We start from the raw sequence: 12,373 nt of genomic DNA on the forward strand, positions 1-12,373 counted from the left end.
CACTGATATCTTAGGTAGCGTCTTTCTGTATAATGGAGGACTGGAAAGCAGGATGATAGACACAAACAGGTAGGTGCAAGAGACACAAATACTTTCATAAGACTCACTGTCTCATTTCCAAAAAGGACATCCACGTAAGGCATGACTTTCATCATAGGCTCTTTGTAGAACTGGCTAATAAATGGTGCAGAAAGATTCAAGCTGAAGATCTTGTTGTTTGCAGAAGCCTGAGTAGCCACTTTTAATACTGCTTCTGGTGACACCGTCAGGAAGAATCCCTGCAAACATTCAAACAAAACAATGATTTTTATTTACTTCAAATTAGGAACCAAAGTAAGTTTACTGTTTTAGAACACCACTACAATCCCAAACTTTTCTGCCACACATAGCCGATAAATAAAACCACACAACTATGGATAAAAACATTGCCTTTACATTAATGTATTAGGGAGGTGACAAAGAAGCTGCATATGCTAAGAAAGAAAAACATTTCCAAGTTAAACAGAACTCACTACCTCTGCCTTCTATGTAGTACACTTTCCCATAGCAATCAAGACTAGAATTTGTATTTTAAAAGGTACAATATTATAATTTTAAATGGCCCTCATTGGAACAGGAGTCAATCATACTGCACTGCTTAATTCCAGAGTCCAACAAGATGGCTTATGCACAGCTAAGAGAGTAATTAAATCCTTTGCCTGAAAGACTACTACCTTGTTTTAAAAAATACACTGAGTGTGGTATAATTGTTCTACAGGAGAAATCTACGGGTTTTCACATTTCTGCCTTGTATTTTTCATTTGTCTACAACCTTCAGAAAGGGATCCAGGCTTCTGCAGGAAGAGAAGCTGGGATGCTCTCAGCACTGAGCCAACCTGCAGCTCCTACCCCCAGTCCATACTGAGGTGGACTCCACAGTCTCAGTGGGATATTCAGCTACAACTACTATGCTCAGTCTCTTAAAAATGGCACAGTGTAGCTTATCATTTTCTGTAAAAGTACTGACCTTCATTCTTTAATAGCAATATTTGAGGCCTGTGGTGTTTGCATTCCTTTGCCCTACCATTACTTTCCATCCTAAACACTATGTGCTGTAGACACGAACTAAATTCATAATTTTTTGTGATTAGACAGCTTTCACATCCATCTGCCTGCAGTATTTATGCTAAGAGAAGTAGGTGGGAATATCATACTTAATGTAACTTGATATCTGGAAATAACTTGGTTTCACATGGAAGGAAGCGATCCTCTTAGCTACTTGTAACGTACGTTGGGGAACCTGCTCTAGCAGGAGGGTTGGACTAGATCTCCAGAGGTCCCTTTCAACTCCTATGGTTCTGTGATTCTGTGAACTGTTTTCAAAGCTCAGTGAATAATAGTAATTTTCAAGTAAAAGCAGCAATTGTTAAATTTAAGGCCAGAGATAATGTCTGAGGCAGAGAAACAAAAAACACTGGGGGAGAGGGGAGGTTGTCACATAAATAAAACTGTATCTCAGTTCTATCTGTAACATTGTCACTGTAAAATGCTAAAAGGTTCAACAGTGAAACAATCTTATTTTCCATTTTTTATACATATTATTCTATATTTGAATTACAGAATATACGTGATTTTCTCCTACTTCAACTAACAGATCACCTCAGGTATTGTACTTGCTAGAAGAATAATATAATGAGAAGTCTATAGATTAAAGACCACTTAGAAAGTCTTCTATTTCTTTTTCCCTGCTCCATGCTCTCCAGTCTAGGAAATGCATGACTGTTTTCAAAATCTGGGCATGACTCGCTACATGACAATAGAAGTTCAAAGGGCATAAGAATGCTTTGCTTCTTGTGGAATTACTCAGTACCTTGAACGACTGGAAGCCTGTAAACATCCAAGCTTCTTTGCTATTTTTACATTCTGAAGAGTTAAAATGAACGGTTTATATAACATCTTGTCTCCATAGCAATCTCTACCATCTTTTATTTTTTCATTTAATGAACAGAGTCAGATTTTTTAAAAACTGTTCCAAACACAAAACAAAACCTTTCAAGGTTCACATGTTGCCAGCTGTGGATAAATCACAGATTGCTATACAGTGGTCTGTGTAAATAGTAACCTGGTCAAATAATTAGGCTTCTTACCAATTTTCAGATGAAAACTGTGTCTGAACTAAAATACATCTGATTGTAATTTAAGGTACAGAACACTATCCCCATGAGATATAACTCAGGCCTGCATCCAACTCCTTTTTCCTTTGGAAAGGCAACATAAAAGTACTGAAATGCAGATAGTAGAGCTTGCTTTTCAGATCCAGCAAAGCTGAGGGATAGAACTCTTTAAAAGCTACAGTTCGCTCTTCTGGGTTTCCTAAAGCTCAATTCTGCCATTTGATTTCATCCTTCCAAGAGCTTTTTCTTTTGTATTTTTAAGTATTATCCAATATTAAAATATGTAGAAATTAAGAATTATGTATGAGAACTCTTGTTACAACTTTGCCAAGTATGACAGTGCTCTGCAAAAAAAACTTGCAGCAATAAAACAAAATAAGTTGTTGCAGAATAATTCACACAGTGGAATTTATGAAGTAGGAAGGAAATGTAGAAAATCTGATGTGGGTTTAAAAAAGCTAATTAGATACTCCTCTCATCACCTGTAAATACTTAAATGGAGCATGATTATTTTCTGGGGAATGCCAATTGCAGCAATGGCCACTACTGTCACTGGACCTCAGCAAGATAAGCCACAGAACAGTTGTGCAGCATGCTACAGTTTTGAACAGGAATGAACTCCTCCAAAATAAACAGGGTTTCTTATCTGAGATTCACAACAAAGAAAAATCACTTCATATAATCTTTAGTAGCACAGCCCTCACGGTCTTGCAGCTACCACTGCTTTTTGGCCAGTGAGAGGTATCTAAAGGAGCATGTCAGCAGCTGCTCCCACCTCCTCTAGCAATTAACTGCTAGCCACCATCAGGTTCGGGTGTGAGAGTAACTGCATCTAGGTATTGCTTCTGGGACAGAATGGTGAAGTTTTCAGTTTATAAGGCAGAGGAATATTGGCTGGAAACCAGTAGTGGTTTATACCTTTGCTTAATTTCTTAAGCTCCTCTTTTGTTGTTTATTTTTGGTGTTAGTGCTGTTTTGTTTTGTTTTTCTAGTAGCAGTATCAATTTGGAGATTTTCCCTGGGGTAAAATGTTGGGCAGTACATGTGCTCTCATCTCGCAGTAAAAATTACGGATTCTTTACTGATAGTTCCCAGTCTCCCAAAATACATGATAAAGACCACTACAGTAGATGACTTAGTACTGCACTAGTAAGAAGTTCTATTCCCACTGACAAGTAGATTAAGAGGATGCTCAAAAACCACACTGTATCCATCTACACAATCTACTTCTGAGAGTTTTGGGAATCTTTTTACCTCAAAAACTGTTTTGAAACAGTTACAACAAAAATGTTAGTAAGCAAAAGATGAGTCACTTGGTTAACATACAGAAATTCCAATAGCCATGGTAGCTATGAAATTCTCAGTTAGACCCATGTTAGAAATGGTAGAAATTCTCATGCATGTATTTATGTTTACAAAAGAATGCACTACATACAATGACATACAATAATTAGCGCAGTCAAAAGAAAGTAAAAGGGAGCAATATTGTACTACAAAAACCTATTAAACATTAAAGGGTGTCAGACATACTAGCAGCACTGCGTTCCTTTGGCAAGCGCTGATCGAGGCTGAGTACACCAGATGCTGCTGGTTCACGATGTGCCACTATTTTCTGATTCTCAAAATGCAACCAACCTTTTTTTTGTGCCAGGAGGAAGGTACCACAGTGCCACAAGTAAGAAAGCAAAGCTGAACTAATATACATAGCAGGAAAATAAGGTGATATACTGAATTATTTATATGCATGTTTGTATCTATACAAACACAAAACACAAATATACTTTTTGTTCCCCACTGTAGGCAGAACTTCTGTTTAAATACAGTTCTTTGGTGGAGAAAAATGTTTTCTTTGTGAGAAGAAGAGAAACAAAAAGGAAAAAATAAGAAAAACACATCTGTGAGCTGCAGACACGTGGCCATGGGAGATAGAGTAACTTGTTTATAACTTAAAAGATTTTAAAATGCAGCATTAAGATGTGCATGACACTAGAAGACAAAGTCAAGAGAGAATATGCAATTATCATGCTTTTGCAATATTCTGCAATTCTTTGATGCACCTTTTAAAATATGCCCAGATACTTTGTGTATGGGACAGTTCTTTATGATCAAGTGGGTTTTTTCCACAGTTAAAATAATTGTTTAAAGAATTTGGTGAGATTACACACACACAACATCCTCACATCTCTCTCATTTTTATCACATGCAAACCTAACTGTTTCTTCTGACCTACACTGTGCCCATGTAGCACTAGCAATAGCAGGCATGAGTGCAGCAACTGAAGGGTGTCAGAAGTATTGGCAGCACAGAATCAGAGTGTTGAAGTATCACATGAAGCCAGCACTACCTTGGCGTTGGCGAAAGTATTTCTGAATAATGCGTTCTGTCCAAACAGAGCAGTCTTGCCATCATTTGTTCACATGAAAAAAACACACTTGCACTGAATTCATCTGGATTAGGTAAACGTAATACCTGCACAATGAGGATCAATACTTTCTTTAATCAATGAGTTCTTTCTTTAAGTTTCTTTACGTTTAGACAAATAGACTGAGATGGTAACAAACAGCTTTGCATTTCTGGATTTATTATTAATACCACAGAAACAACATTTGCAAAAGTTCAAATAGAGACAATAAAAAATGAGATTGCTCTCAAACCTACCACACACTAAAATGCTTCCATTTGTCCTCTGTTCTTTGTAGCTCTGTCTCCTTGCCATCCCCATTTTCAGAGCAGTTTACAAGAAAATGACTTTATGAGTGACTAGACTTTGAACCAGCGTATTCTGAACTGGTATTTTGAAATACCATTTGGTAACAATGTAAAACCAATAAATCCTAAGTGTGAATCAAAATATTTAACTTTCAGATATATATACAACAGTCTGTTGCCATTAGGGGTGAATTATTTTCTGACAACATGAAAAGAACACATCATTTAATCCAAAATTATTTTATGGCACGGACTTACATAAAAATGCAGTTATGATGACATCACACGCTCATCCATTTAAAGAGAAGAATTTTTCAGGCAGTGATATTTTGACAGTTCTGCAGTGACAGTCCTGATAAATACCATGATTCAGTAAAGCCCTGCAGAAGCCATCTAGACTCAAGCATGCTGGCACTTCCAGTAAAATCAGTGAGACTGCTCATGTGCCAGAAGAGTGTGCTCAGCTAAACTGAAGACATAACCATGTCAGAGCTTTGGAGCTGGCTAAGTTTCACATATTCTGTACACAGGGAGAACTTGAAGGCACACACTTGTACGTAAGAGACTTTTCCTCTGCTCTGCCACCAGCTTTGTCTGCTGCAGCTCAGCAGAACCATCAGGGCATGGAAGGAGCGAAGACGAAACACACAGCAGTTCTTGGGATGGGGAGTGAACCTTGGGGTAACTGCTCCAGGCAGAATGGCTTACACAAGGTTTCCATGTGCCCTTACAACTAGAAGACACCAAAAGACTCATGCCTTCTGAGCTCTGAGCTGCATGGAGCACAGATTGGGTGCAGTCCATGTCCTGCCTACTGTGAGACAGGACAATGAGACTACCCTTCCTTCAAAATAGGAAACTAAAGACCCAAACCTCTTCATCATAGTATTTCCATGAGTTTAAATGAGTAGAGAACAATACATAAAACTGTATCTTTAACACTGAAGTATCTGGCCACAGCACTCTCAAATCAGCTGTCTTGCTAATTCCTTTTTTCTGACTTTTGAGCATTTATACGTGCAACTACCTGAAATCATTACTTTTCTTTCTGAGATATGACAGAACAGTATCAAATGATATAGATACTAAAATATTCCTGATGATAAAAAACTCCAGAAACAGTAATAATAAAACACCCACACAAATCAAATAAACACCACACATTTTCCTAGCAAAGGTGCTTGTGCTTTAATTTTTTACTTCCTCTAAGAAAGACAAAACCTCCATATAAGCTGGGTAATGTTCAGTCTGTAAACTAGTTAAATATATAGAAGTTATTTTCATCTATGTATCTCTTCTTCATGTAATAAGTTACTTAGGAATTTAGTAAGTACCTGCATGGTACCGATTACATTTTCAAATTGTATTTTATCTTGGTCAGCAAGTAGTTACTCAGTGAAACAAAACCCACTGCTCTTTGTCTAGTTTGTACTGGAGATGGTTCTTGGAAATCAGAAAACTCGGATGGCAAGAATGCAACAATTTCTCTGAGTAATTGTTTTGCCTTATTCCTGTATGCACTGTTTATTTTCATTAAAGTATTGCTTTATAACTGGAAAATGACTAAGCTGTAAACTATTGTTTTATCATTTGGAGTGGTCAAAGTTTCTGTTTTTGATAAAAGCCAAGTTTCAAACAGTTTTCAGTAACATAGGAAAAAACCTAACTGTCAGTAAATGTGCTTATATTGACCGTGACATTTCCCTCTATGATGGTGCCAACGTGTCAGAAGGAGAGGATTGCTTTCAGAATTGAATAGCTTCTTTGTTGCTGAAGCAAACTTTGATTGTAGCCATATTATTAGCTATCAGATTACAACAGTAGCAGAAAAACTCCAATATTTGGCACTGCATATTAAAGAAAATAATTATTTTACATTTACACCAGCAGTTTCTCATATATTTCAAACGATTTTGAAATATTTTTCCATTCTGATTACTACCAAATCAAGCATTCTCTAGAATGTTCTTACAAGCCAAACTTAGAATAAAATAATTGTGTGACTTTACTATGAGAAGAGTACTTGCAGAATGTATGGATGAGAACCAAAATATCACAGTGTAGATACATGCATATGTGAGAGATCAGTAATATACCTAGGTTTGGTGTAGGACAATGTTATCCCAAATAAAAAATTCTGCCATTTCCCTGGAAACCATGAAGTTACTTGAACTCATTTTAGAAAGATGAATTAACATCTTAAAATGATGGTTAGATACAGCTCCCTGAAGTCTGCCTCTCTGTGAGGAAGCAAAAAGTCTATATTCTTCGACATTCTGGCACAGCTTTATGTGAGTTTATTAAGCTCAGGGAGTGACATGTGTTGTTATACATGCTTAATTTCTAGCATATTTTGGGGGGAGCCTTTAATGAAACATCATCTGACAAACAGAAGTCTGGATTATTCTTTTCAGTAACTCAACCTTTTTTGTCTTTGTTTACCCTCTTACAAAATAGGTATAATGATAAATACACCTCCATTGGCAGAACCAGTGGGAGGTTTAATTACTTAACATTACTGAAATGATTGAAATTCTATGTTGAAAGGTATTATAAAGTACAGGGTATTAACATCAATAAAATATAAGCTGCAAATCAAACAAGCTATGATCAAGAATAAGCCATTTTCCTTCTTTTCTCCCAGTACTCTCAAAACACTTTGCTGCACTTTTTCTTCATTGAAAAACAATTGAACCCTCACTGAGAAAACACTGTGTTGCCAAATATTTGTTAATTGTTGACTAATGAAAGGAATTGTTTCTTTCACCTTTCCTCCTTCTAAAAGAACCCTGCATTAAAACTAGCTATGCTTAATTCATCTATAAACAAAATGGTAACATTCTGTTTAGACTAAAAATTAGGATCAAACATACTAATTATTCTTTAACTAAAAAAAAATAACAAGCCTTAACATCGACATTTACATTATTTATGCCGTTTGTTAGAAAGAAGTAACTGATTTTTCAATCCCAATTTCCACAGTTTTGTGAACAATTCTGGAATCAGAGTCCTTGTCCTGGCAAACAGGCATTTCAGGAAATAAAGAAAAGGTGTGGCAAATTTCAGTTCCTGGTGACTGTGCATCACGTGCTTTTATGTGTATGGCTTGTCATATTAATATAATTTGGCATCTCATTAATTATGTAAACATTAACCATATGTTGAATTCATTCAAGTTTGGTGTGTACATAATATTTACAGTATGTTAGTAAATTGAGAGAATCTACGTAACTACAAATGCATAGAGTTCCTAATTCTCTAGACATTTAATCCTCAGTTTGAGAGCTCTGTAAACAAACATATAGAGCAACCTATTTCTTATTCAAATAATCTTGAACAGAAAGAGAAAAAATATGAGTATCTTTTAAACTAAACATGCTTATAGCAACACAATGGTTTATATGAGAACAGGTAAAACTGTCAAACTGAAGCAATGACCCAAACACAACTATATCAGCAGATAATCACTATCAGCTGACTGGGTATTTAAGGGTCCTGTAAAAATGCAAAAAGTCTTGTGGAGAACATTCCAACATGGTGCATTGCTACTGCTTCCCTCAGAATTTTGTCCGTAATTTTCCATGCTCTGAAAACCATAAAAATATTTCTGCATACATGCAAGAGACATTTTGGTTCTGTGAGACTGCACACCAATACTGTGACTCTTGGAGTGGAGGGGGAAGCTGATTTGGGCTTGCTCTGCTGTATTTATAAATCCTAGCTCCCCTGCTAACAAGAAGAGGAAAGAACCCCTCAGCCACTTCCCGCTCCACACCAGCACACACTGCTGTGTCTGTGCCCTCTGCATTCACATTCCCAGATGATTCAGAGGAATGACGACTGTTATGCAATATAAACAAATAAGCAACGAGTCAAATGCCATGAAAAATAAGCCAATGCCAGCATGACTTCTATACCTTATGAATTTCCCTGTCAACAACACGGCTGTGCTATGAAAGGTTTTACCCAAAATCAGGTTAGAAAACAGATACAAGATGTAAAAAAAAAACATAGGCGTGTTTTTCCCTAAGCACTCTCATACTGAAACACTTAGGCAGAAACCTTTCTTCCCTCCCCCCAGCTACCTTTGAGATCTTGTAAATTATAAGAACATAGCAGCACGGGGATTAAATATTAATCAAAGTCATTACCATTATCGTTAGAACATATTTCAAGAGCCCCAAAGAAAGAGCATATTATTTCACTAATAAAGATCATATCATCAGAAAGACTACACTGATACTGTTGCACAGTTGGTAGGAAGAAGGGAAAAAAGAAATGATCAAGAGATAACAAAAGATTTCAGAAGCTTACTGCACTATTGCAAGGCTATGTCATCTGCTAAGTGAGTCTGTTTAAACAAAGCAGCCTCACCACTGGCAAAGCAGAACTCTGTACAGAACCACAGATGTATATAATGCAGTTATAAAACATAATTTTGCTGGGGAAAACAATGACAAACAATACAACTGATGTTCCAAACTCCATAAACTCTATCTGTGAAAATACAGAATGGCTCTAATGCTCTGGGGCAGATATGAATTCATTTTGTGTGCGATGTGGCTACCCCAACCACCACCACTAGACTTTGGAACTACTGTCTCTTACAGGGAGACCAACTCTCCACGAAAATAGTATGTTTTATGGAACAATAAGGCTGTAGGTGTAAACAATTAATAAAACTAATACCCTTTGGCTCCCAAAGGTACTTGCTAGCTGATTTTAACAGCTTGTGTACCTTTATGATGTATTTAATTCGATGTATAAGCAATTGTATGGCAAAAAATTAAGCATATAGTAAAATAAAATGTTCTTAAGAACTGTAAAAACAATTATTCAAATAATAAAGGATGCATTCCTTTAATTTCTGACACAGCAATTTTAAAAACAAATGCATAAATGTTTCCTTTTAACTATCGCTCCTTTCTCAAGTCTTGCCTCAGCATCACGATTCCAAAAAACCTACTTTGATTGTAAATATAATATTTTCTATGAACACACAATTAGGTCCTAATCACTTGGATTAATTACCACATCAGGATTTACAATAAAACATTTATTGCTCACACTTCCACGCATTAAGATTAATTATTTAAAAGAACATTAATGTTATTGCTTGGGCTTTTAATTTTCATTATGCAAACACCGCCGCATGGCTTTGTTTCTGAACACGCAAATAAATGAAGGTCATGAACCAAGTTAATTCAAATAATTATTATGAAATACGAAACTTGGACATTTGCTAAACCCTAAACAAAGGTATTTTCACTTAATTTGGGTAATAATAGTCTACAGACCACTTTGAACATAAAGAGCCACGTAAGTGCTTAGCATTAATTATTACAGTCTGAATGAGTACTTTCTTCAAAGGTGGGAGGAATATCCCTAATTATTAGCTTCTTAGAGCCAAATAACAACTAGATAAAGTTTCTGTTTCTGATGAACCCATGAGCTCACACCTCAGAAACCAGTGGAACTGGTACTGCAGCCCCAGAGAGCAGTGGTAGTCTTCTACTCCCAGACCTTATAACCTGGGGTAACTCTTCTGCTAAGGCACTTTTTTCCAATGTTGTGTTACTGTGGGAGAAGTGTGTTTCAGTAGGAGCTTCAATTTACAGTACTATTCAAGATGCTTGAATATTCTGAGTAAGTTTTCATTTTCTCTTGAGTGTTTTCTCCACTTTTCTCCTTGAAAAAGACTGCGCTCTTGTAACTTTCTTTGGCCTCTTTCACAGAGAATCAGACTACAAATATAGGAAATGTACTGAAGATTTTTTTTTCCCATTTAATTTGTATGATAGTTCTAGAAACAATTTTTGATCCATCCTCGGAAACCCAGTAAGCAAACACCAATTTGCTCTCTAAGAATATATGTGGTCTATACCAATGTCCCTTTAGCCACCTTAGAAATGTAATAAATCCATGCAGCTTTTCAGTCATCATAATTAGGTACTAAATGGTTGTATACCATACAGCTTCTGATAAGAACAGTTGCAAGTCAGAGATATTCAACTGAATACACAAACGTATCTGAAAAAACAGAATTCTTCAAATACTGAACAAGATGTACACATTACACACACACATATACATCACAAGTGTACATACAGACATCATACTGCAAACTTCTGACAGTAGGAACACATGCTGCTGAGTTTAAAAATACTCTGTATTTTATCTTTTTTTTCTGCAACCATAGAAACATGTGGGCAGTATTTTCCACTTAACATATGACAGACAAATGGATTTCATAAACTGTTGCATAAATTAGAATTTATAGTTCCAAATCAATTCACAGATTAAATACCACACACCAGAAAACAAATAACAATTCAGAAAACTGCTGGTAATTGATGATTTTTTTAAATTTACTTAGGCTTCCAAAACTGCTATTTTATGGAAGCAAGGATGCATTCAAGGGCATCATGGCAATTTTGGTTTTGGAATATCAGCATAACCCCTTGAACCAATGCCTCCTCTGTTAGTTAGTCCTAACAGTAATTTGTATGTTTTAATTCAGTTTGCTCATTCTTTAAACACTGAAGTATGGAGGAAGAAATTAAGAGATTTATAGGAGATTTATAGGAGTTAACATATTCTTAAGAATTTGTATTTGAAATTACTTGATTCAAATAGTTTCTAACACCAAATTGAGTTTTGCAACATTTGAAGAAGTTTCACATAGAGAAGAATTTTCATTGTAGAGAGTCAAATATTAGAATACCTCCCGTCTTCTCTGCCCTGGTGAGGCCACATCTGGAGTCCAGCTTCTAGACAGAGTCCAACAAATGGACACAAAGACAATAAAGGGCCTAGAGCACTTCCCTTATGAGGAAAGGCTAAGAGATCCAGGACTGTTCAACCCAGAGAACAGAAGGCTGAGAGGAAATTTCATCAGTGCGTATAAGCGTCTGAAGCGTAGGCGCAAAGTTGATGGGGCCAGACTCTTTTCAGTGGTGTACAGTGATAGAACAAGGGGCAACACAAACTGGAACACAGGAAGTTCCATACTAACACAAGGAAGAACTTCTCTACTGTCAGAGTGACAGAGCGCTGCAACAGGCTGCCCAGAGGGGTTATGGAGTCTCCTTCTCTGGAGAGATTCAAGATCCATCTGGATGCCTACATGTGTGACCCGCTGTGCGGAACTGCTTTAATAGGGAAATTGGACTAGGTGATCTCCAATGGTCCCTTCCAGCCTCTACAATTCTGTGATTTTCTGAGTAGATTAACTGCTTAGAGATAAAGTACTCCTGTGGCTTTTCAAATCCATAAAGGACTTCCCAGAATTCCAAATTATGAAGCCAGTGGGATCTTAATAATGTCTACAGCCTCATAGACAGACTCCTTTGGACAGGAATGAGCTTTGCTTCTAGAATATTAATTATGAAAAATGTTCCAGGCTTTCTTGCCTTGAATCTCAGCTCACACAATTTTTGTCCTTAAAAATAAGTGGGAATAAGAAAAATACACAATAAAGTTATTGTGATGTGTTTAAGAGTCAATGTTAA

General features: G+C 36.5%; 1 protein-coding gene across 2 annotated transcripts in view; it reads right to left on the reverse strand.

Moving 5' to 3' along the window:
* ADK (adenosine kinase) overlaps positions 1 to 12,373 on the reverse strand; it is a 270,648-nt gene that overhangs the window by 77,831 nt on the left and 180,444 nt on the right. For both annotated transcript variants that reach the window (XM_031603000.2, XM_031602999.2), the window contains exon 7: positions 108 to 278. In XM_031603000.2, coding sequence (XP_031458860.2) covers positions 108 to 278 — 171 coding nt within the window. The remainder of the gene's footprint in view (positions 1 to 107; positions 279 to 12,373) is intronic.

This window comes from Phasianus colchicus, chromosome 8 (genome assembly GCF_987193195.1).
Source record: "Phasianus colchicus chromosome 8, bPhaCol1.hap1.1, whole genome shotgun sequence".
NCBI classification, from domain to species: Eukaryota; Metazoa; Chordata; class Aves; order Galliformes; family Phasianidae; genus Phasianus; species Phasianus colchicus.